The sequence below is a fragment of the Cuculus canorus genome, chromosome 6, assembly GCF_017976375.1.
Source record: "Cuculus canorus isolate bCucCan1 chromosome 6, bCucCan1.pri, whole genome shotgun sequence".
NCBI lineage: Eukaryota > Metazoa > Chordata > Aves > Cuculiformes > Cuculidae > Cuculus > Cuculus canorus.
The window spans coordinates 28,048,605-28,070,379 of NC_071406.1; the positions used below are offsets into that span (position 1 = coordinate 28,048,605).

Genomic DNA, 21,775 nt, shown 5'->3' on the forward strand with positions numbered 1-21,775 from the left:
TTTCTTCTTTGTTTTAATATTCATAGCTTAACTTCTATTAGTTCCTTTTAGTTCTTTCTTACCTTTTTATGTGCAGGAAGTAATTTCAGGTGAAATTTCAGTCTGGGTTTTTTTTTGACCTGTTCTTGTAGATCAGACTGATTGTGCCACTGTTCATTTAACTGGAGATGGTCAAATAATTTCCATAACAAAATTATTCCAGCAATTAGCAATTGTCTGTTGTGCTACCTCCGTTCAACAGGAGAAGAGTCCGCTAGAAAACAGTCAATATACATATATTGGATTTAACAACGTAGACAAGATTCAGCTCTTGAATTGTTGTGCTTTATGAAGAGAAGGCTGTTATGAATACACATGACGCCTTTCATCTTGAATAACTTTATAAACTCTGTAGATGTTTAAAAGTCCTGGTTTTTTCCAAGAACTTTTGAAGAAAAGTGTTTAATTTGAGGCTTGTAGGTTCTCTTTATCTACAGTAGTTGAGAAATGAGTGTAGGTTTTGTCTACACAAATGTATTATTGCAGAGTGAAAACCTTATGTAGTGCAGCCCCTCAAAGGTTTTCAGCTTTCATTACGTATTTCAGAAGATGATTACAGCGTAGAATAGTGGAAACTATGCACTGAGGTTTGTTAATTAGTTACTGTACTTTTTTACAAAAGCCATGAAGGAACATGACAGTCTTCTCTGTTATGGTGAAGAGAAGGTATGGCAAACGTATCCCTTTATTTATCCTGTCTTTTGGTGAGACTCCCTAACTTACCAGACAGGAATAAAATGCTTGAATAATTTACGTATCTTTAAGAAGTGTTTGATTTTTTTAATCTAAACTAGATCCAACAATTTTGCAACAGTAGAATGAGCTCTCATGTGCTGTGAAGTGCCAACACAGCAAACGTGTTTACTGTGCTTTTCCATGTGATGGTGTTAGTCAGCTTTTTCAAGGCTGCAGAGGCATTATTGTATCTGGTCTACCTATTGCTTTCTCTGTGAAGCCCACCAGAGTGTTATGATCCAGCAATGATTTGTCTTTCAGACCCCACTCTTCCTATTTTCTAGCAAGTACGGTAAACCTTAAAAGGGTAGTCTGAAAGCTCTGATCTAACACTTGATGCCTGCAAGAACCTCTGATGGTGCGCTGCCTGCTGGTAAAGAGAAACTTAGAGCAGAAACAAGTAAGAGGAGAATAGCAGAACGTTACTTGCACCATGAGATATTGTATTTGCTTACAAGATTATTGCCCAAAATTGAGCAGCCCTACCTCAGCATTGCAAAATGAACATTTTTTACTTGAAAGCGTCAATCTCAGCTCTGATGTTATGCAGAATTGTTTGGCAGCCCACTTCGATCTATGAAATCAGGAGTACATAAACATCAGAACAGAGACATACAGAATCTAGCTTTTGGCAGAAATTGAGTCTCCATACATTTTAGATGCATTTATCCAGGTTTATATATTTGCATTTAATAAAAGCAAAGTATTTGTGCAATTCCTAAATCTTTCTGGCAAGTGTAGTACCTTGCCATTTACAAGGATCACCACATTTATTCCCTATACCACATGAAAATTTTGAGTCTGTGCCTTGGAGTCCGTGAAGAAGGTTTTCCTGGCCTGTCTTAATGTAAAATATGTGCATATGGTGTTTGAAGTAAACATAAGACTTATATGACTTATACACTTCTAATTGCGTTGTTTACCATCCCTTTAGAACAGTAACCAGTACATCGAGTAAGAGAGTCGGATTTTTACATCACAGTGTCATGACCTGTTTGCCTGGAATATATTCTGAAAATATACTGTAACAGCAATCCTAAATTCGCCCTGAAAGTACCGTGCAGTCTTCCATCTTCATAAGTGATAAGATTTTAGGATCTAAGTGGCAAAGTATATTAACTGCATAAGGCTACAGCTCAGTAGTGTGCTTAAGCACATGGCTATAACCCCATATGTGGGATGAAAATGGTTATTTTCACAGTGAGGCATACCTTAAATAAGGAGTGAACTTTTTTCTCCCGTTATTTCCTACAGTTACGTAACTTAAAAGTTTAAGTGAGAGTGCATTTTAAAAGTGGAAGAGCAGTGCCCTACAGAATTATAAAACTCTCTTGCAAGAACAAACCTTTTCCTTGGGCAAAACTTGCTATGGGATCTCGAATAGGCATGTCAAGCAAAATGGCAGTTCTCCGTTTTTGAAGCATCCTGTGACATCAAGTGGTGAACTGTGAAATGCGATGTATCAGCCTTGGATGAAGAGCTGGATATAGTTTTGTCAGTTTTCAAAGCTCTAATTTCAGAGAGTCTACATAATTCAAACCAGAACCATTCTATCTAATATAACACAAATTTGTAGTGTACTGTGTTACTGTAAAAGGTATCCAAGTTACGGTATAATCTATCTCCATGGATTTGCTATTGGCTTTTTTTTTGTCTTAGCAGGGTGTTGCATTAGTGACCGTTTAGCTTTTATTGCAGTACAGAATGCAGATGATTTCAAAGAAGCCAATATAAAAGCAACTGTCAGAAATTCCAAAGATGAATACGTGAGGCAATGACTTCAGTTATTTACTAGATTGTGACAAGATTACAGCAGTGCATTACCTTCAAGTATTATTTTCAAGAGCATTACTGTATATCTATTGCAAAATACAGTGAAGATTTTATAGTAAGTGAATGACTGAGCTGTCAGCAAAGTATTTCTTAATTGTGGCTGAGCTCTTGGGAAGAACATAGAGAATAGTGCAAATAAGGAGGTATCTTCTTTTCAAGCTTTTCTGCCAATAATAGTTATGTGGTGCCACAATTTAAATGCTGCTCTTTAACTTTCACGGGTTTTTGCAGAAAATAATTGCAAAAGCATGTAGATGTCTTATTTCCTTCATAAGCCTTTGAAAATAACCCTCCTGGGTCTCTTGCCTTTTGCTCTCAGCTCTGAATGGCACTCCAGGGAGTTGGCATCTCTTATCAGAAATGAGCAGCCAGGCAAGGGGCAGCCAGCATATTGAGACACTATAATAGCGTGTTGGTCAAGGGCATCAAACAGGTACTGAAAGGTCTCTTGTTGTGTTAAACAAATGCGATTTCCTTCCTGGCTTAAGTGGGAGCTAATTTTTTTTGTAAGCATCTCTTTTGGGAAAAGAACAATAGGGATAAATAAGGCAACCTTTCCAGTGAGAGATATGCATTAGATTATCATAAATCCACAGATCAAAAGCGCCATGGTCATTGAGAACAGACGTTGTAAGATTAAATAAAAGGACTAATTGAAAGTGGTGTCCCATGGTAGACAGAGGATTGACACAATATTGAGAAGCTATAACCATGGACTTTGTGGAAAGGGAAAGAATACAATGCACAGTACTTTTTTCAAAGGTTGCAGTTACGTTTGTACTGGTGACTGAGCAGTTTTTGTGTGTTGTGGAAATAAGAGAAGGCTAAAAGTATATCCTATCCGTTCTTAAATTGTTGGTGAAATTTAATTATGCACCAGTAAAATTTTAGGTTGTTTTAAGAGTCCTTTATTATGGCCCTTTAATTAAGAAATCAGAGACCTGAGGTATAGATGTGCTTCTAAAACTTAAATAAAATAATTGATAGAAGATCAATTAATTGTATGTATACTGAGACTCTTAAATGAAGGTTTTCAATCTGTATTTCTGAATGTTATTTAGTACATATTATTAGGGCTTTCTGCTCTGAAATCTCGCAAACTCTGTATTCTCTCACCTTCATCTATACTCTTCTGAACGTTTTTGTCTGGTTTGTGGTGATTCAGCAAATGTCAGGATTGATTTTACTGAAGTTCCATGCAGGTATCTGTAGATTAAAACATTCCTGTCCTGATTTCCCTTGTGATGGATGGTACCTGCTTGATTGTTTGCTCCGTTCTGTTTAACAGTTGAGTCTGCTCAGCGAGGGGAAAGATTGCCTCTTTGACTTCTGACTGCTGCCTTCCAGTCCAGGAGGAACCATCTGGAGAAAGAGAGATCATTGTCTTCCCCGAACAGTTGAGAGACCTCAGGAACTATCTAGGGTGTTGGATGGTCCAACCAGGAGGGAGCTTTGCAGCAGGAGCTGAGTGTGGCAGACTCCTATAAACAGTAGGGAACAAATATCGCCAGACTGTAGAGAGGACTAGGAAGGGAAATGTGCATATCTAGAGAGGACTGTTCAGGACTAAGTAAGCCACTGAAAGCTGGCAGGCAAAGATATAGCAATGCTGAAGGAAGGACCTGCCCCACAAGGACATAGTAAGCAGTGGAGAGTGGCTTTTCAGGTCTTCTTTTTTTTTTTTTTTAAACTTTAAGCTGTTTCACTGTCAGGTATGCTTTAATAATACTTAAGAGCTTAAAATCCCTTTTGCTGGCTTCAGTGTACTCATCTGAAAAGGGAAAGTGCAGGCCGGGCCATCTCTAAGCTCTAGCCATCTTGAGGTCTCATCACTTGGCTATCTGGAATTTGACTTACGTGGATATCACTTATCATAGTACCATTGAGTGAGTTACCTATGTCTGCAGCGGGGAATATCTTCAGTGATATACTGTCATTTAATTCCCGAAGTGCTGAGGAGTGATACATTTGTCATGGAAAATACATGATACGGTTGTTGGCTGGGTAATTTATAGCATTAAGCTGTAAGTTTTTCCTGAGCTAGAAACATATTTTTGTTGCAACTCATTTCATTCATTCTGCGCCTGAGTGAATTCAGATTCTAGGATATCTTGTGGTAAGAAGTATTTCTAATAGAATTCAAAGTTTAGTGCATTGGAGAGGAATTCCTTTACCCGACCATAATTCATCTGGTGGTGGTTGCTGTATTGTGAAGTGTTGATGTTTTAGCAAAGTCAGGGAACTGGAAGCAGTGGGAATCCAGCTCTGTGGGTCACTAGCAGCATTTCATTTTCATACCTGCATATTGCAGGAGGAAGGACCATCCCTCATGAAATTCACTTGCCCAAATAAAGCAGTCACTTAAGTTAAATAATGAAAAGGAGAGATTTTTAGAATAATTAGACTATGTTGAACAAGAAGCACTTGTGAATGACTTAAGGAAGAATGAAGAGTTCTCCAGTAATAGGTAAAAGCAGATGTTTTTTAAACTTGAATTAAATTTACTATGGTTTTGGTATGATGAAATTATCTGTTTTCCAGAGAATTGTGGCAAGGAAAACGGTAGTCAAAAATATTCCAAATTAGTTACTAAGGAAAGCAGCAGAAACAAAATACTGACAAAAATTTACTGTATTTGTCTGGTGTCCTGCTGAATACCTCTTATTATCTGATAGGTAATGCATCCAGGGGTGAAGGCAGTGATCTGGTAGGTTACTCAACAAGAACTAATGTACTAATGTTAAAGGAAGCTGGGAAATACAGAACGTGAGACAACTCTCTTTTCTTTATTACTCTGCTCTTAGCACTTTATTTGTATCAGAATCTAAAATTGGACTAAGTTATACTGAAAAACTACATGTAATACTGTAAGTTCATAGTCGGAGAGTTCTAGTGACAACCTAGTTAGTCTTTTTTCCCCAGGTATTGAGGGCAAAGGTTTTCTTCGAGACTTACTGGCATTTCCTTGCCTGCTATGTGAGATATTTCTTATGGCAAAAATCATTTGCTAGAAAAAAAAAGGGAAAAAATGGTAACTGAAGTGTTTTGAAGCCTATTATTGTGTCCCCTGTTAGGCTTTCTTGCAAGTTAAAAGAGGTGGTTAGATTGCTGTCCTTTGGAATCGATCCAGATTCTTTTTTGAAGCCTAGAGCAGAGCACAGTGCTGCTGTGGATCCTGTGCCTGTGCTGTGGGGATGTGGATGGCATCCTGCCTCCTACAGCCACACCTGCTCCCAACGCTGCCAAAGCCTTGGGCATGGCTCAGGGGGACTGCAGCCTTGTCATCGGTGTCACAAGTGGGGCAGTGCGAAGAGCGATGATAGAAGTGAGAATGGTGTTGATTAGAGCACTTGACTCATTTTAAGCAGTCTCATCTGCCTGGTTTATTTTCATATATTGGCTTGAGGGATGCGCATAGATCCTTTTGTCTTTGTTCTTTTTGCAAGTTTGTGTTACAAATGCATGAGCCTGGAATTAATGTCGATCTTGGAGCTTAAAGTGAAGCTGGTAAGATGCTCCTGAGAAAGAAGCTAACAAAAGAATACATGCTTTTTTCTTTGCAAAAATACTGTGCTACCTTTTCCTTGGAAGCTTTTTTTTGCAGAATAATAGCCTTTGTGCAGGGCCTGCCTTAAGCCCTCCTCACTAAAAACTGATCTGAATGTCACCAAATTCAGTTTTACTTTAAATCCATGCTCATGTTGAGGTAAAAAAGCAATTTGTGACTGCTGTGGTGGAGGTAGGCACGGGCAATGGAAACTTTTATGCTCAGTGGTAGCAACCTCCATCACTGCTTTCCTTGTGATACTGGGAAAGGCAAAACTGCGGTATTGACCTACTGAGAGTCTGATGCAGGTGTCATGGATTGTAGTGGAAGAACAGCAGCAGCACGCAGGATCTGCTTGCCCTGGAGGTTGGCAAAGTGATACAAAGTAGTCTGTCCCAAAGGGCCGCAGGAGACATCACATGTTTGGGACCTTGAGAAAAATGTCTTCTGGCCAAATCTGGACAGAATGTGCCATTTGAGTAGAGTTCTGATCTAAGACTTCTGAATCATCTGACAGGAACATTTGTATTTTGGAAAACAAAAGATAGAAAAGAAAGTTAAGTGCAAAATGCTTAGGTTAGAAAGCCAGTAATATTTTTTTTTTTCTTTACACTGGTTCTTTTGAAGGAAGTCAGAACAGGAGTGTTTACAAATTATCGTTCAGCGTTGTTCACAGTAATAACTATGAATTGTAGGGTTTGCGTGATGTCATTCAGCATGTCTGTATCCACAGCTAAGAAATAAAACTGACACATTTGTAACTGAGAAATGTCTGCTTCTAATGAACAAAGACAAAGGCACAAATGAGTAACACAGGTACTGGAGGCGAGTGCCGGCATTGTCAGTGTCATTGCTATGTCAATTTATATTTGGCAGTTCAGCAAATTGTGGTGGCTTATCGTCACACAGTAACATTCCAGGAAGAATTTGAGCATGGTGTGCGTACTGAGATTGAGGTTTGTAGTCCCAGCTTTCTGGCTCACGTGATTCCTCCCTAGCCTGTAGCTGCTTCTCATCAGTGAAAGGGCATCTGAAATAAATGAAAGTATACTTAGTGGTTACTGTTTCTAATTTTTTTGTTGCTTCAGGATATTAATTTCTGCTCTTAGTTTTGTGGTTGTGCTTCTTTCTGATCAGACAACATAATAGATGAATATATGGGACCGCTCTGGCTGCTGAGAAAACATCTGTACTGCTGGCACCTTTGCTGACAATTGCATTGATACTGTGGGTATTGCAGCTTCCTTCTTACATGAAGAAAAGGAGGATTGGCCCAGCTAGTATGCTCCTCCTTGCGTGTAGACTCTGCTTGATAATTATCCATATGACTTCGACACCCTTGAAAGCAGCCCCTAGTAATCTTTTCCAACTTGGACTTGTCTGCGTGTTCCGTTTTCATAATTTTTTCCTTTTACTCTTTTAATGCTACTGTTACAAAGAGTAGAAAATGACCAAATAATAAGGAACTTGAGCTGATTAATTGTCTTGGAGTTCTGTGGAGAAGGAAGGGTGGAATAAAACCAGGTGTGATGCATAAGACCTTTTCTACTAATATCTTCCATAGTAGGTCTCCTTGTTCTGGTTTTATTTCTGTAGAGTGCCAGTATGAATATTTTAAGCTTGAATATGATTTTGTTTCATTTCATGATTCTAACCTCCTTATAAAAAACCCAAACGAACAAACAACCCTACAAAACTGCAGATACAGGGTACAGTAAAAGAAAGTTCTTTCTGACCTTCCTTTGCTATGGATACTTGACTGGCGATATTGTAAACAGCAGCCTAATCCAAGGAAAATCTTGGGATAAACCCATACTAGAAGGAAAATGCCCCAAACCTCTATGGAATAAAAGTATGAACATAGGGAGAAAGTGCAGAATGAGTTACTGCTTTTTCAATTCTCACCCTTGCTTTTGTTACACCAACTTCCCTCTGTAGACAGGTTTAAGGGAAGGATAATTTTTTAAGGATGAAACTCAATTTTCAGAGGAGAATGGGATTTAACAGTGCAACTATCATTACAGTTCGTGAGCTGTGTGTAAAGATGTTGAGAGTTTTATGGCTTACATTTTTAATGCAGCTGTGTTTAAGATAAATGTCTGTTATATTCTGCTGCAACATCAGTTTTATATCATGTGGAACTAAGCTATTTTACCTTCTATTTAGTCATTCCTAGGTATCATTAAAAATAACGTTATAAGCCATATCAGGTGACAAAATGTCAGCTAAATGCATTGTTGGTTATAAGGCTGCTTTCTTAAGCTACTTTCTGGAAAAGAGGACTATTTCTTATCATAAGAACCTATGGATCATAGAATGATTTGGTTTCGTTTAGGGTGGTTTGGATTGAGAGGAACCTTTAAAGATCACCTAGTCCAATCCCCAGTAACGACTAGTTTATGCATTTTCTCTACCCACTTTAAACCCATGTTTTCATTTTTGTTTTCTCCAACAGAAAGGAGAACCAAACTGCAGTATTCTTTCTCCAGAAACCACTGAGCAGCTGACCTTTGAGATTCCTCTGAATGATTCTGGTTCTGCTGGACTTGGTGTGAGCTTAAAAGGCAACAAATCTCGGGAGACTGGAGCTGATCTGGGGATTTTCATCAAATCAGTTATTCATGGAGGAGCTGCTTTTAAGGTATAGAAGAAACACATATGACGATGACTGCATTAGAATTCTGACATTTCTGTGTTGAGTACTGAATCTCACTTGATAAGTATTCTAGGAACAAATACCTGTTTGTTATTCATTACGTTAGCTGAACTGCAAACCTACTAATGTTTTGTCCCAAGATTCTGGTGTGGTGTGTGTGGTAGGGTTTGCCACAATAAAAGCGAATTGATGGAAATTTGGGGGGCATTTGGATGGTAGAGGAAACGGGGAAGGGAAGGAAGGCTAAGGATGTGTGTACAGGAAGAGGCTGCCTCCCAGCTTCCCCACAGACCACAGAAGTGCATGGAAAAGTTTGCATGCTGCTAGGTTCAGCGACAGTGAAGCTTGATATCTCATTTGGAGCGTATCTGCACTTTTGGTCCTCTCAAATTGATACAGTCAAACCATAGGAAGCAATCAAAAGACAAACTCCTTTGCTTTTAGAAACTGCAATTCTGTCACGTTAAGGATTGTGCATTTCATTTGTGCTGTAAATAAAAAGCTAGCTCATCAAAATTATTTCTTTTTTTTAATTTGAAATAGTTTTTTACCATTGTAGCAAAAATGCAACTTTGCTGAGGCTGTCATCAATTTTACAGAAGTTGCCAATCGTTCCTGAGTTGGACTGAATTGGTGGTATTAAATTGGCAAATGACAGTATTATGAATTGTTCTGTGCCCTCTAAGGACTATGCAAGGGCTGTTGTACATTTTTATGATTAAAAAGTATTTGAATTATTTCCTAATCTTCAGGAAATCTGTTGACTGCATTTTTTTCCCCAAATGAAACTTGAAAAAGATAACTTCCTTGAAATTAGAAACAAAAGCCTTAATCTTTCCGGGCTAGTATGTTTAACTGTTGTACATCCATAATGTAATTTTCTTCTCTTGTGTTGTCGCAGCAATTCCTCGCAGTTCTTTTTTCTGTAAAAATACCTTTTAATTCAGTTTATGTAAATTCCTCTACTGACACCAGCCTGCTGAGTAAGACAATTCACAGCATTAAAACTTTCATGATCGTCTATTTACAGTAGCTGGTAAATAGCAATAATCAAGGATTTAGCTTTGGTGTGAATGTTTAATGTTTCCCTCCTTCTATTATTTACCTCTCCTGGTTCCCAGTTATTTCCAAGCTGGGAACTTCTCAGTGTAGCTGGGTCTGCTACTTGCGGTTCAGAACACTGTCCGTGGTTAACCTGGGGCTGAATGACCGGTGAGTAAGCTCATCTGGCTGCTCTATGAGAAAGCTTATCTACCTGCTGTATATCAGAAATTAGTTTAGGCATGATTGGCCAAATTAGAGCTGGATAAACTCAGTTTATGTGCACATCTGCTACAGATTATGAATCATTTTACTGTGAAAATTAGGCAGTTGTCCTTGCTTTTCCAACTATGTGTTCCCTGAGTAATTGTCCCCACACTGGTTTCAATGACGGTGTACATTGTCATAACTGAACTCCTTGTTTGAATAGCTCAGCCTGTGCAGCCATCTTCCAGTAGCATTAGTGGGCAGGCTACCTGACTTGTCACAGCACAGGCACATAACACAATCCTTTCTAGCTCTGTATGTTTACCATTCTATTTTTGCATAGTTCCTCACTCCAGAGTGGTTAATTTTGGCTTGAGGGTCGGCAGACTAATAAAGCAGGACTTGTGTGCGACTGGCAGTTAATCACCGCGACTGGAAATGGTTTTGTCTTGTGATAACCCGTGGTCCTGTGACCTATTCTCTCTGCACCCTCAGAATTACCCTTTCACTAATTAGCACTTGCAGTGATGGATCTGAGTGTAGGCTCCAGAGCAGATGAGAAAGTAGCTGAGGCTCTGGCTTCACCCAGAACTATTCAGAGAATCTTTCCTATGTGTTTTATACAAGTACTCACAGAATGCAGTCATTTTGGCAGTGTCTTAAGAACCACAGTTTACTGTTGCATATGCATGGAGAACAGCTGTCTTTCTCCTGTCTAATGACCTTTACAGAAAACAAAACATAATCAGTGGGTATTAACAATTAATAAAATTTCTTGTATCAAGTTAAAATGTATGTGCACATTCGTGCATAAATATTTAAAGATACCCTTATTGTCTTTATTTTAAATGTCATCTTGTATCAATTGTTTAAATAAAAAGCCTTTCTTTCCAACTGGAACATTTGGAAACAGAGCATTTTCTCATATTCTCTGAAGTGGAGTATTATGGATTCAGATGTGTACATTTTCTTCTGTATGTGCAAAGGTTTTTTTGAAAAATAGCACAGGAGGAAATCATAATGCTCACTGACATGAGAATTCTGTTGCTATTTCTCAATTCTGCATTTAGAGGTTAAAATTAGTCCGATTTTTTTATATCGTGCTAATATAAGGGGGATGTCTATCCCCTTATCTATACAGTCACCGTTTGTCTTCAGAAGACATGTAATACATGGAACTTCAAGATGTTTGTTTCACTGCTGAAGTAAATGCTCAGTCCTTGTAATGCTATATGTAGTCTTTGGTACATTAGATTTCTCTCACAGGTGTGTTTTTGAGAATGAAGAGTTGCGTGTGTGAGACGATTTTGGTTGGTTATGGTTATCCATTATTGATCTGAACCAAAGGCCTGAAGAAAGGCAACTATGGTAGTTGTTAAAAAAAAAAATAATTACGGAAAATGCAAGTCTTTGGTGCTATACTTTAGGTTTTTTTCTCCTAGCTAGACAGTGTAGAAAATATCAATGTATCTTGCATCATACATGCTATAGTAAAACCTGGGGCTTATTTACTGCTCTTTCTACAAAAGCAAATGAAGTAAAAATGCCCTAATGTTCTTATTTGGTTTTCTAACACTGTATCCTGCAGGAATAATCACAATTGCATTTGCTGATTGAACTGTTATGTCTGTTCTTAACCTCCTTTTGTAATTTTTGAACTGTCTGTTTTTTCTTGTCCTTAAGATAAAGAGGTTACTAGAACAGTTGATATGTGTAATTACGCAGAGCCTTTCACGTGAAGAAAACTGACATTTGACTGAGTTTAAATGCATCATCTTTCCCCATAACTTTAGGGATTTCAGCCTTGTTCATCTCGAGAGATCTTGGCTTTTCACTTGTGATGCATTCCTGATGACCAGGTACTTGCTGTCTACTGCAGCTGAAATGCAGCAGAGCCATTATTAGGAATAATCAGATATTTTCTGTGTGTGCATTTGTTTGCATCAGACACGATGTATCTTGAACCTCCATGGGGCTTCCGAGTGCTGTTGCAGTGAACATTGTTTGTTGTGTGCAGTGGGTGGGGAAATCGCATTATTCCAATAAATGCCGTCAAGGAATACCTTTTGAGATAAGTGTTATTGATGGAATAAAGGAAATAACAAGGTGTGCTTTGATTAAAAACCTAAGTCTGTGAAGAACATGGCCCTCTATCTCCCTGCTTTACTGTAAAAAGCGTGAGAGTCTTGTGGCTGTCTGCCTGAATGTGGTAGCCAAGCGGTGGCAGGTTCTACCCCTTGCTGCGAGTCTCCATTAAAAACCCAACATTTTGTGAGTAAGCAACGGAACAGTAACTTCACCCTTTATTACAGTACCTCACTTGCAGTTTCAAACATGGCATCGAAAACTGTTTTGCTGAAATGCCAAATGTTGTTTTTCTACTCGGAAGCCACAAAGAAACCTACCTTCAGAGATGAAAGGAAAATCGTGTTAAAACAACATTTAGCTTGTTTGGAGCCAAGCAGATTGTCTTGCAGTTCAGGCTTCTAAACCAGGCCATAACACCAGTGATGTGAAAATCTGGGTTTGGAAACTGTTAAGAAATTGGGTTTTTTTTAAATTGTTTTCCCCAGTCTTTAAAATAACAAAAGCTTTTCCTGTGAAATAACTTCTACCTGAGCATGTGTGAAAACAATGTTCAGCTGTCTTCCAGTCTACCTTGTACAAGTGACTTAACAAGTGAGGTTGATCAGCATTTATGAAGCATGCACACCTTTTTTCTCCGGTCATAGGTGAGGTGTTGAATTCAAGTTGAATTTTGCATTCAGGTAGAGCGTGTTAACAGAGTGGGAAGAGTGGAGATGCATCAAAAGAAGTTCTTTATGGACAGACGCTATTAAAATAGAAACAAAGATATACAAAATATTGCAAGGCAAATAAAAAATCAGGCCAATTCAGAGCTTTCTGAGGCTGCAGTGCTTCATTTGAAAATAAAGATTGTGTTCAGGACAGTTGCATAGTCAAGAGATGTAGTCGTGACAGGATGCGTTTGAGGTTGTATTTGTATATATTTTAGTAAGCAGCTTTAACAGATTTGTATACATGGTTGTTTATCCACAGAAAGGGAAAAAAAAAAAAATTCCAAGAACTTGTGGGACCACAGGAGGAGGACATGGGGACCCATAAACTTTTCAAAGTCTTACAGAAACTCAGAAAAATAAAATCTTTTTTCCTTAAACTGCTATTGCTGTGAATGGCTCCATTCTTTTCAGCCAATTTTGATAGAACACAAAGGAATTGCAACATGTGCAAATAATAAAACTCCATGTTCAACAATGTTAACTCTTCTTTCCCTAAACTTTAGCATGTGTGATGGCATCATTTTGTATGTAGAGGGTGGGTGGGTATTGATTTTGGCTGTATGTGAATATATGTTGGCATGAAATACTCAGCAGAGAGGTAGGAGAGGCTGCAGTATCTTTTCCAAATGGCATTACTGTTTCCTGTCCCCCATTCCCATACCCTCCCCAGAAATGTTTTGTTTCTCTTAATTTTCCTTCAGTAAGTGACTTAACTCCCAATTCTATCTTTCCTTTTTCTTGTCTTTCCCAGTTTATTTTGGATTCTGGGATATGCTGTTCTTCTACAGCTCCGTGGCACCTCTTGCTAGTGATGCTCTGCTGTGGTAATGATGATATGCAGTTCCAACAAAAATAACGCTGAAGAAAGCTGGCTTTGTCACAGCTACTGTAACTCTCTTGAGCACAAATGCCTTAGACTTGGCATCAATAGCAGAATAGTTAATTGAACATCTTAGTGATAGAAAAAATAAAAGTTGAAAAGTATATATATTTTGGATTACTCAGATGTGTGAAATAAGTAAACAGTTCGGACGAGTGCCTTGTGAAGAGTATGTAATGAGCCTATGAATGAATCAGATTCATTTGAACCAAGCAATGTATTTCTATGCAAATTCTTTCCCTGCTATTCTTTCTTTGCTGCCTTTCTATATTGGAAGTCTTTGGCTTCTTACTTTCTCTTCCTTTTATTTGAGGTCTGATGCCAACCTGATGATTATGAACAAGTTTTAAAAGAAAATCTTGTCTCTCAATTAAATAGACCTTATTTTCTTGTTAAAAAGAGAAAAATCCTCAGCACGTGTGAAAAGAAATAAATCACAGATAATAATAACTACAGCAGTAGGACTCCTAAGTCACAGAAGAGCAGTGTCCACAATTTTACACCCACAAATGTCAGTTAACCTCGTCAATGACACTGAATTACTTTATTTGTAGCATAGGCTATTTGATATTGCTCAACCCTAATTTTGTTATTGCCAGCGGGTTTGGATGTTGAAATATATGGACAGCATTCATTAAAATAAGGATGCTTAAGTCTTAATAAACATTCTGAACTGAAAACATTGCCCCATGTAGTGACATGGTAATTGTGACAATATAGACACTAGTGAGGCTATAAGTCAAAAATTTTGGAGCTATTTTTTTACAAGATGCTAATAGCAGTAATGCATGGAAAATACATTGCTGTACTCCCTTCGCGGTTGCATTGCAGATACTAACAGCAATGATGTGGGTCCTTTTAACTAACCAAAAGTGCCTTTTCCTGTTTTGTTTGTAGAAGTGATTCAAATTAAATTGTACATGCAACAAAACCTGCAGCATGTGCATGTAATTCTGTTTGTAATTGCCCTATGAACTCTTCCCAAAATGTAGTAAATGGAGGGGAAAAATGGTCAATTAATGGACTCAAGAATTTTTCTTTTTAAAGATCTGTTACTAAGCAGTCTCTTGCTTCTGAAATTCTAGAAAGCAACATCTGATTGTCTGCATCTTGCTTTACTGTGTGTAGCACCTCTACTTAATGATTCTAAATTTTTTAAATTTTTTTATTTCATGCTTGTAGGACGGTCGTTTGCGAGCAAATGATCAGCTTGTTGCAGTAAATGGAGAGTCACTTCTGGGCAAGTCAAATCATGAGGCTATGGAAACACTGAGGCGCTCCATGTCCATGGAGGGGAACATTCGTGGGAGGATCCAGCTGGTAGTTCTCCGACGACTAGAGATGCAAACAGAGGTGAAGCAATAAATACATTTAGTTAAATGTCTTTCCAGTCCCATTGTTTTTGCATACAAGAGACGATGGCCAAAGTCTTGGTTGGAGAACTCCTTCTGGCAGAATGAGCGCGTGACTTCCTGGAGTCAGGATTCCCACAGCGGTTTTGGCTGATGCCTCCTGTTCCTGTTAAGGCCAGGCTAAAAGTTGCTTCTTATTTTAATTTGACAAGCGTTAGAACAAAAGCAAATGTGGCCCAAAAAGGGTTAATTAAGGATTAATGTGTTTATGTAGTTTTGACTGTCTGCTACCTCCTCAGGGCAACACCAGGCATACAGATGAGTTGAATTCTTCTGACTTCATTTATTGTCATGATCAGTGAGCTTAATGTCTTAGTGTGACTTGGATTCTACTTTGCTCTTGCTTTTTCATTTTCATTACTATTTTAATTCACATTTTTTTTCTTTTGGTGTTCTGGTCCTGTCCTGAGTTGTTTAATATCAAACTTGCTTCTCTTGCTTAAAATAAGACAAGAAGGAAATGTTGACAGTTACGTTTTCTAGACCTCATATAAATTGCTGTTTGCCAGTTGCTTCTTATTGAGAAGGATTGGGTTTTTAATCTCTCTTGCTCCCTCTCATGCATGCGTGCACACATGCACGCTCTTTCTTCGTCTTTGTGTAGATAATATGTATGTGTGTCTACTGGCTGCCCTTACTACTCACCTCAGTTTTAATTTTGACCCTTGAGTAAATATTGTGGTAGGTTTTCAACACCCGTACAGTTCCTTAAAATAAAAACACATGCAAGTGGAGTTGTGGTATAAGAGGTTGTAATAAATCCTATTACAGACTTCTGAGATAATTTCAAGCATTTTATTTAATAAGCATTGCTGGAACATTTTAAAATGTTAAAACCAATTATATTTGTGGATATATTTGCATAAAATATTAGAGGGAGGAGAGAATGCAGATTTTTTAATGTAATTAACTCTTAATATTTTCCTGATAATTTTCTATTTGATTGACTACCATCATTGATTGTTGGAGAAATAGATTTAGAAGTATATTACTTTCTGAATATTATGCTCTGCCTTTGTTGGGAGGGCACTTTGCACCTCACTGATGTCAGCCGTTTCAGGAAAATATGAAAAGTATTCAGTAGCAATTCTGGAGTGTGCTAGAGAAAAAGACATTTTTGCATTCCTTTTCTATATGACTTAGCATTATGCTGTAAGGAAGAACTATAAGTTATATGTTATATTTATTATGTACTCTTGTGATGTAAGAAAGCAAGCTCATCTTCAAATAAAACTCATTGCTGCAAGTTTTATTCATTTAACAAAAGCCAAAGTGTTTTAAAAATCTTCCAATCAAGTATCAGATTGACCTAATAAAAGTATGAGGCTGCCTGTTACAGTTAAGCGTTTAGTTTTGTGTGTTATCCAGATGTATGAAAAAGGTAAACCATCTTGACTCGTGCCTTATGAAGAATGCATAATGAGGTCTTGATTGAATCAAATTCATTTTAGTCAGGAATTAATTTTTATAGGGTAGTCTTTTAGGTTCAATTGTAATTCCATTTGAGTCTGCAGACCGTAGCAGAAGTAGGTTGTTGCCTATTCTTTCCTTTCCCCAAAACAACTTCCCAAGTACTGCATGTCAGCTTGATAGAAGGACAATACTTTTAGAAATGCATTATTGTTTTTATTGGTCAGGACACTAATGGAGGTCTTCCATGACAGCTATGTTTTATACACTGAATACTCTAATTGGGCTGGTTAGTGATCAGTTGTTGGGATATTGATTGTCATTTATCAAGAAGCTGGAAAAGCAGATCTGTTGTTGCTGTTAATTTAAGGTTCCCTGTCCCACTGGGAATGGTCTCCAATGTAGTAGTAGTCTGGATGTTGCAAAGCTTAATTTAGCTAGCAGTATACAGGGGAAAGTAGTAAATGTGGCCATCGCGACCTAAGGAAGCATATGTAAGGTAGAGGATTTCCAGTAACAAGAAGAAGCATAATTGTCAGTGGCTGTGTGGTGTGGGCATTTCTGTACGGAGGTTTTAAAGAGCATTTTCAAATGGTTAATGCTGCACTGAGGAGGAAAGAATGTTGTGGCTTGCTTGTCCACTAAGACTACATTTGTAGCCAGATTGTCACCGTAAGCATCTCAGCATTGATTTGTGCTCTGAGGTACATTTTAAAAATTTTATTATTATTATTTTACTAATAATTTACTAGTATTTTTATTATACAATTATTATTATTAATAATAATAATTAAGCTTGAATGGCAAGTTGCAGGGTAATGTAACACTCTGGCCTTTCTTCTGCTTTGGTTTGCTGGCAATCACTTGCCAATGTGTTAAACTTTTTGTATCATTTTACAAATAAATTATATGGGTTAGATACGTACATTTCTTCTGTAGATGTGACTATGAAACTTAAGAAATTATATATTTAGTGTAACATTTGCTGGCATGATGAACATGCACTTTACAAAGAGAAGCCAGTTGGAGGTCCCTTCTGAAAAATCACAGAAACTGTAAAGGTTATTTTGAAAACTAGCCATAATATTCCCCTGTGTGGGTTTTCTGTTTTTCCTGAATAACAAGTGCAGAAACATCTTTTTGGGTCTGTCCCAGTTTTAGAAACTGTGATTTCTATTTTTTTCCCCCAGTTTTATTTTGGAGCAACTGCTCAGGAGAATAAATTAGACGATATGGCATGTAGGGGTGGGGAGAAATGTCTCAAAAGCAAAGCTGACTAGAGGTGTGACAGGAGTTTGTTTAGCTGCTAGCCAGAAGACCTGCGTTTGGGAGTTTGGTGTAACTCCTTACTTGCAAAACTGCTCTAGCGTGTGATCAGCAGAACATATGCACTCAGTCTCTGAGAGAAGGGAACCAGCTGGCTGGCAGAAAAATACCATTGGCATTGCCTGTATTCTTGTGTTGACAATGTCACAAGCTGCCCTCCCAGATGGAGAATTTTGAATGAAGCCAGTTGTGGGTCATAAAAAAAACAAACCAGTCTTCGTTTTTGTGCATCATTCTTAATGATTGTTAATGCTAAGATATTGTTTTAGTTTCATGGTCAGCAAAACCAGACAGTAATCGTGAAGGTACCTTTCCTCATTCGAAAGAAAACAATGTACAGCGAACACATTACACTATGTTGTGCACTGTCTCTAGTGATGGCTGATCTTCTGCGTTGTTGAACATTGAATTATTGGGGGTTTTTTTCAATGTGTGGTTATGTTTTTCCCTTAGGAACGCGCAGACCAGGGAGTCTTTCAAAAATCAGCCTTTGACGGGAGTCATAACTTCGCAGCAGCTTCCCGGCGCAATGATTCTATTCTTCAGCAATTTGTAACATCTGGTCCTCAGGAAAGAATAAAAGGTAGTCTGTAGATATCCTTTTCTGTGCTAAAAGAAAGTGCTTTGTGTTTTGGTTTTTTGAAATCCACAGCCACTAGAAAAGCAGTTAATTAGAGTAAGTGCACACTGTTACTTTGAGGCTTGAAGATCCAGCGAGGGTGGGAGAGCTGACTCAGAAGTTGTGAATTAGATTCCTGGCACAAATTCCAGTTTAAGTAACAGTTTCTAGCTCGCTGCCCCAACACGTAAGGTTGGATAAAAAAACAAATGATGAGTGCAAAATATATGTTGTCAAAATGTTTATTTTCTATATATCCTTAATGAACACAATGATTTTTGCATCAAATTCTTGTAGGTTCTTATAAGCTAAATGAGTTTATATTAAAGTCTGATTTTCATGAAGTACACTTGCTTCCTCTGGGCTAAAATTAGGTTAAAATTTCTTCGAAGGTTAGAAACATTCCCTTAATTTACAAATTGGAATTATATTAATGAACTAATTTTAAAAAATTAGGTAGTTGTTTACATTTTACAAATAAAACCTACATGTATAAGCATATATAAGCATTCAAGTAAGAGCTTTTAATACCAATTATTTTGCTGTCTTCTTTCATTTCTGGTGGCATATTGTACTATCTGTCCAGTTTGCACCTGACCGCTCAGCAAGATAGTAATTATTTGAAATGTTTAAGTATTTGAGATGGTCTTGACCCTTATCCTTTTAAGTGTGCTCTCATCCTTCAAGCCAAGCACGTACTTAAATGCCTTCCAGTAGGAAAAGAAATATTTGCTGCAGTTGAATTATGCATGGTTTTTCCCACTTCCCTAGATGACTGTGGAATCTGGGTGGCCTGCAAAAAGTAACTTCATAGGCTGCTGCACTGATTGTGTGGGGTAATTTTAACCAAATTTGTAAAGCTCAAGAGAAACTCCCGTATAATTTAGGAGTAAATATTTGGTTTGACTTCAGTATTTTGACAATGTGACTCCAGGTGAAGAATTATATATAGACTCAAGCATTGTAAATATTCGTAGATCAGGTCTTTTTGTTTAAATCTACCTTATATTTCTCCTGTATAGAGTTTACACTGATTCTGTAGTTACAGGAGAAAAGAGTCATCCTTAGAACTAGCCTGCATAGAGTTAGCCATTGTCAAAGGATCAAAAAGCAGCAAGTACCTTTAAACACTTCCTTTAAAAACATATAAGCAACTGATCTGGAGCCATTGATATAAGTGAATGGCAAAAGGAAACTTGTCACTTCAATAAAGTTTAAAATAAAGTATGTGGAAGAGCTGTACTTTCAGATAAGTATTCTCCAACTGCAATCCAAAAATCAGGGTGACTGTTTTACAGTTCATTCGTAAAAATTGTTTTCAATATTTTGAAATTGTTCGGAATTTTGAAATATTTCAATTGTTCCAATGTTTTTAATTAAAGAGTGGTGATAATAAGAAGGCAGTATAGCAAAACAATGTGATGGCCTCAGAAGAGCATGTGTAGAGGGTGTGGAAAGGATGCTCTGGGGTGCAGCTGAGGGGTATTGTCAGGGAGCATTCGGTGTGGTTGGGGCTTCCCAGTTATGACCTGGTGGGAGCAGTTTGTAATTGCAGTAAGCAGATGACATATTAAAAAGAATTTTCTAGCACTTAATTAGAAGTATCATTGTGTTCCAATTTCTGTTGAGGATTTGGCATTTTGTGAGTTAAATTTAAATGATTTTAATGGAGAACTGCACAGACACTTTCAGCAGCAGAGTGACTGCAGTAGGGCTCCCCTCTGAAAATTCTTTGCTGAAACATACTTTGCAGGCTTACAGTAGTCCTGCATATTGTAGAAATATTTCTCTAATTTTGAAGTCATAGTATTAATTATTATCAAGCTAGTATTCATTCTGCTTTCCATATGAACCTCTCTCTTATTTCCAATCAAAAGTTTTTTTGCATTTTTTTTAATAGAGTTTTGTCCTTAGTACTTCAAGGCGTCTCTAAAGGCCAAATGCTACAACTATGCACAGCCCTCATTTAACTCAGTTAGGAACTTCAGCTCATATAACGCAGGAACTTCAGCTCATGTGTCTGTTTAAGGATGTGAATCACAGATATGATGAGCTGCTTGTGACAGGCAGGAGCAGTCCCTTGTACACTTTTATGGTCTGCTATCCAGATCTTGGATGTAAAAGTCTGGATGGTACATTTTTACGAAGAATAATTAAAAATGGAAGAGATTTTTAACATAATACAGGATCTAATGTAAGAATTTAATGACAGGAGCTGTATTAAATTTAATAAAACTTCACTTTCTCAATTAATGTTTTCCAATAAGTTATTTCCAGTATCGTTCACTGCCCTTACCAATAAAATTCTTATAAAAGCTCAGCAAAAATACACTGAAGCTTGGCCTGCTAATATCGCTGTCTGCTTTAAGAGTCTTTTTTATTATACATGAGCAAGAAAAAAAATGTCTGGGGAAAAGTGGTTATAGCCAAAACATTGCATTTTGTCTTGCCTGTGGATATTTAAATAATGGGGGAGGGGATACTGATCCAATATTAAAATGCCAGCGTTTGTTCTGTTTTTTGCATGAATAATACTTGCTGCCTTCAGGTCCTCACTTCTTTTTCTGCCAAGCTGTTGCACAGATTCAGTGTTTTTTAGAACAACCTCTTTGAGAAATGATACTTCAGTGCCAGCAGCTTTACATTTCTGGTGTTGAAAGATTACTGGAATGTGTTTCATTAGAGGTTCTTATGTATTTCTTATAACCTTACGTTATATATGGTTATAGGGGAAATGCTGTCATCTCTCTGGTTAAATAGTAGAATAATCATAAACTCTCACCACTACCATAGACTTGACAAGTCTTTGTTTGTACAAGCATCTCTGTTTTTATACTTGTGTGATAATGTCAAGAGAGAAAATTAAGTAGTGAAATTTTACTTGTAAACATTATATATATCTTACAGACAGACTCGATTATTTATTCTACCGAACTGTTTAATATATGAACATTCAGTTTTTGTTTAATGGCTTAGCTCTTCCTCTGATCACTCTGAATCTGTTGAGATCATTTCCTGAGGTCTAGAACATGGAGACAGTGACTCCCTCTTAGGTTAAATGCTCTGACTCTTTTGCTCCTGCTCCCATTTTGCTGGGAGCTGTAGTCCCTTGTGATTACTTCATTTCCAATTCACTCAGGAAGTCTGACATTTTTCTTTGTGTACCATTTGTGTAGTGAAAGTCACAAAACAGCCTTTGTGAAATTACATATCAATTACCGTGTATCAGAGTTAATATAACTAGGTGATGTGCTCGTTTTCTCTAGCTG

At 37.6% G+C, this 21,775-nt stretch overlaps 1 protein-coding gene across 3 annotated transcripts in view; it reads left to right on the forward strand.

The window, feature by feature from the left end:
- Positions 1-21,775, forward strand: part of PARD3B (par-3 family cell polarity regulator beta) — a 421,427-nt gene that overhangs the window by 206,990 nt on the left and 192,662 nt on the right. For all 3 annotated transcript variants that reach the window (XM_054069863.1, XM_054069864.1, XM_054069865.1), the window contains 3 exons: positions 8,610-8,795; positions 14,922-15,092; positions 18,341-18,470. In XM_054069863.1, the coding sequence (XP_053925838.1) occupies positions 8,610-8,795; positions 14,922-15,092; positions 18,341-18,470 (487 nt within the window). The remainder of the gene's footprint in view (positions 1-8,609; positions 8,796-14,921; positions 15,093-18,340; positions 18,471-21,775) is intronic.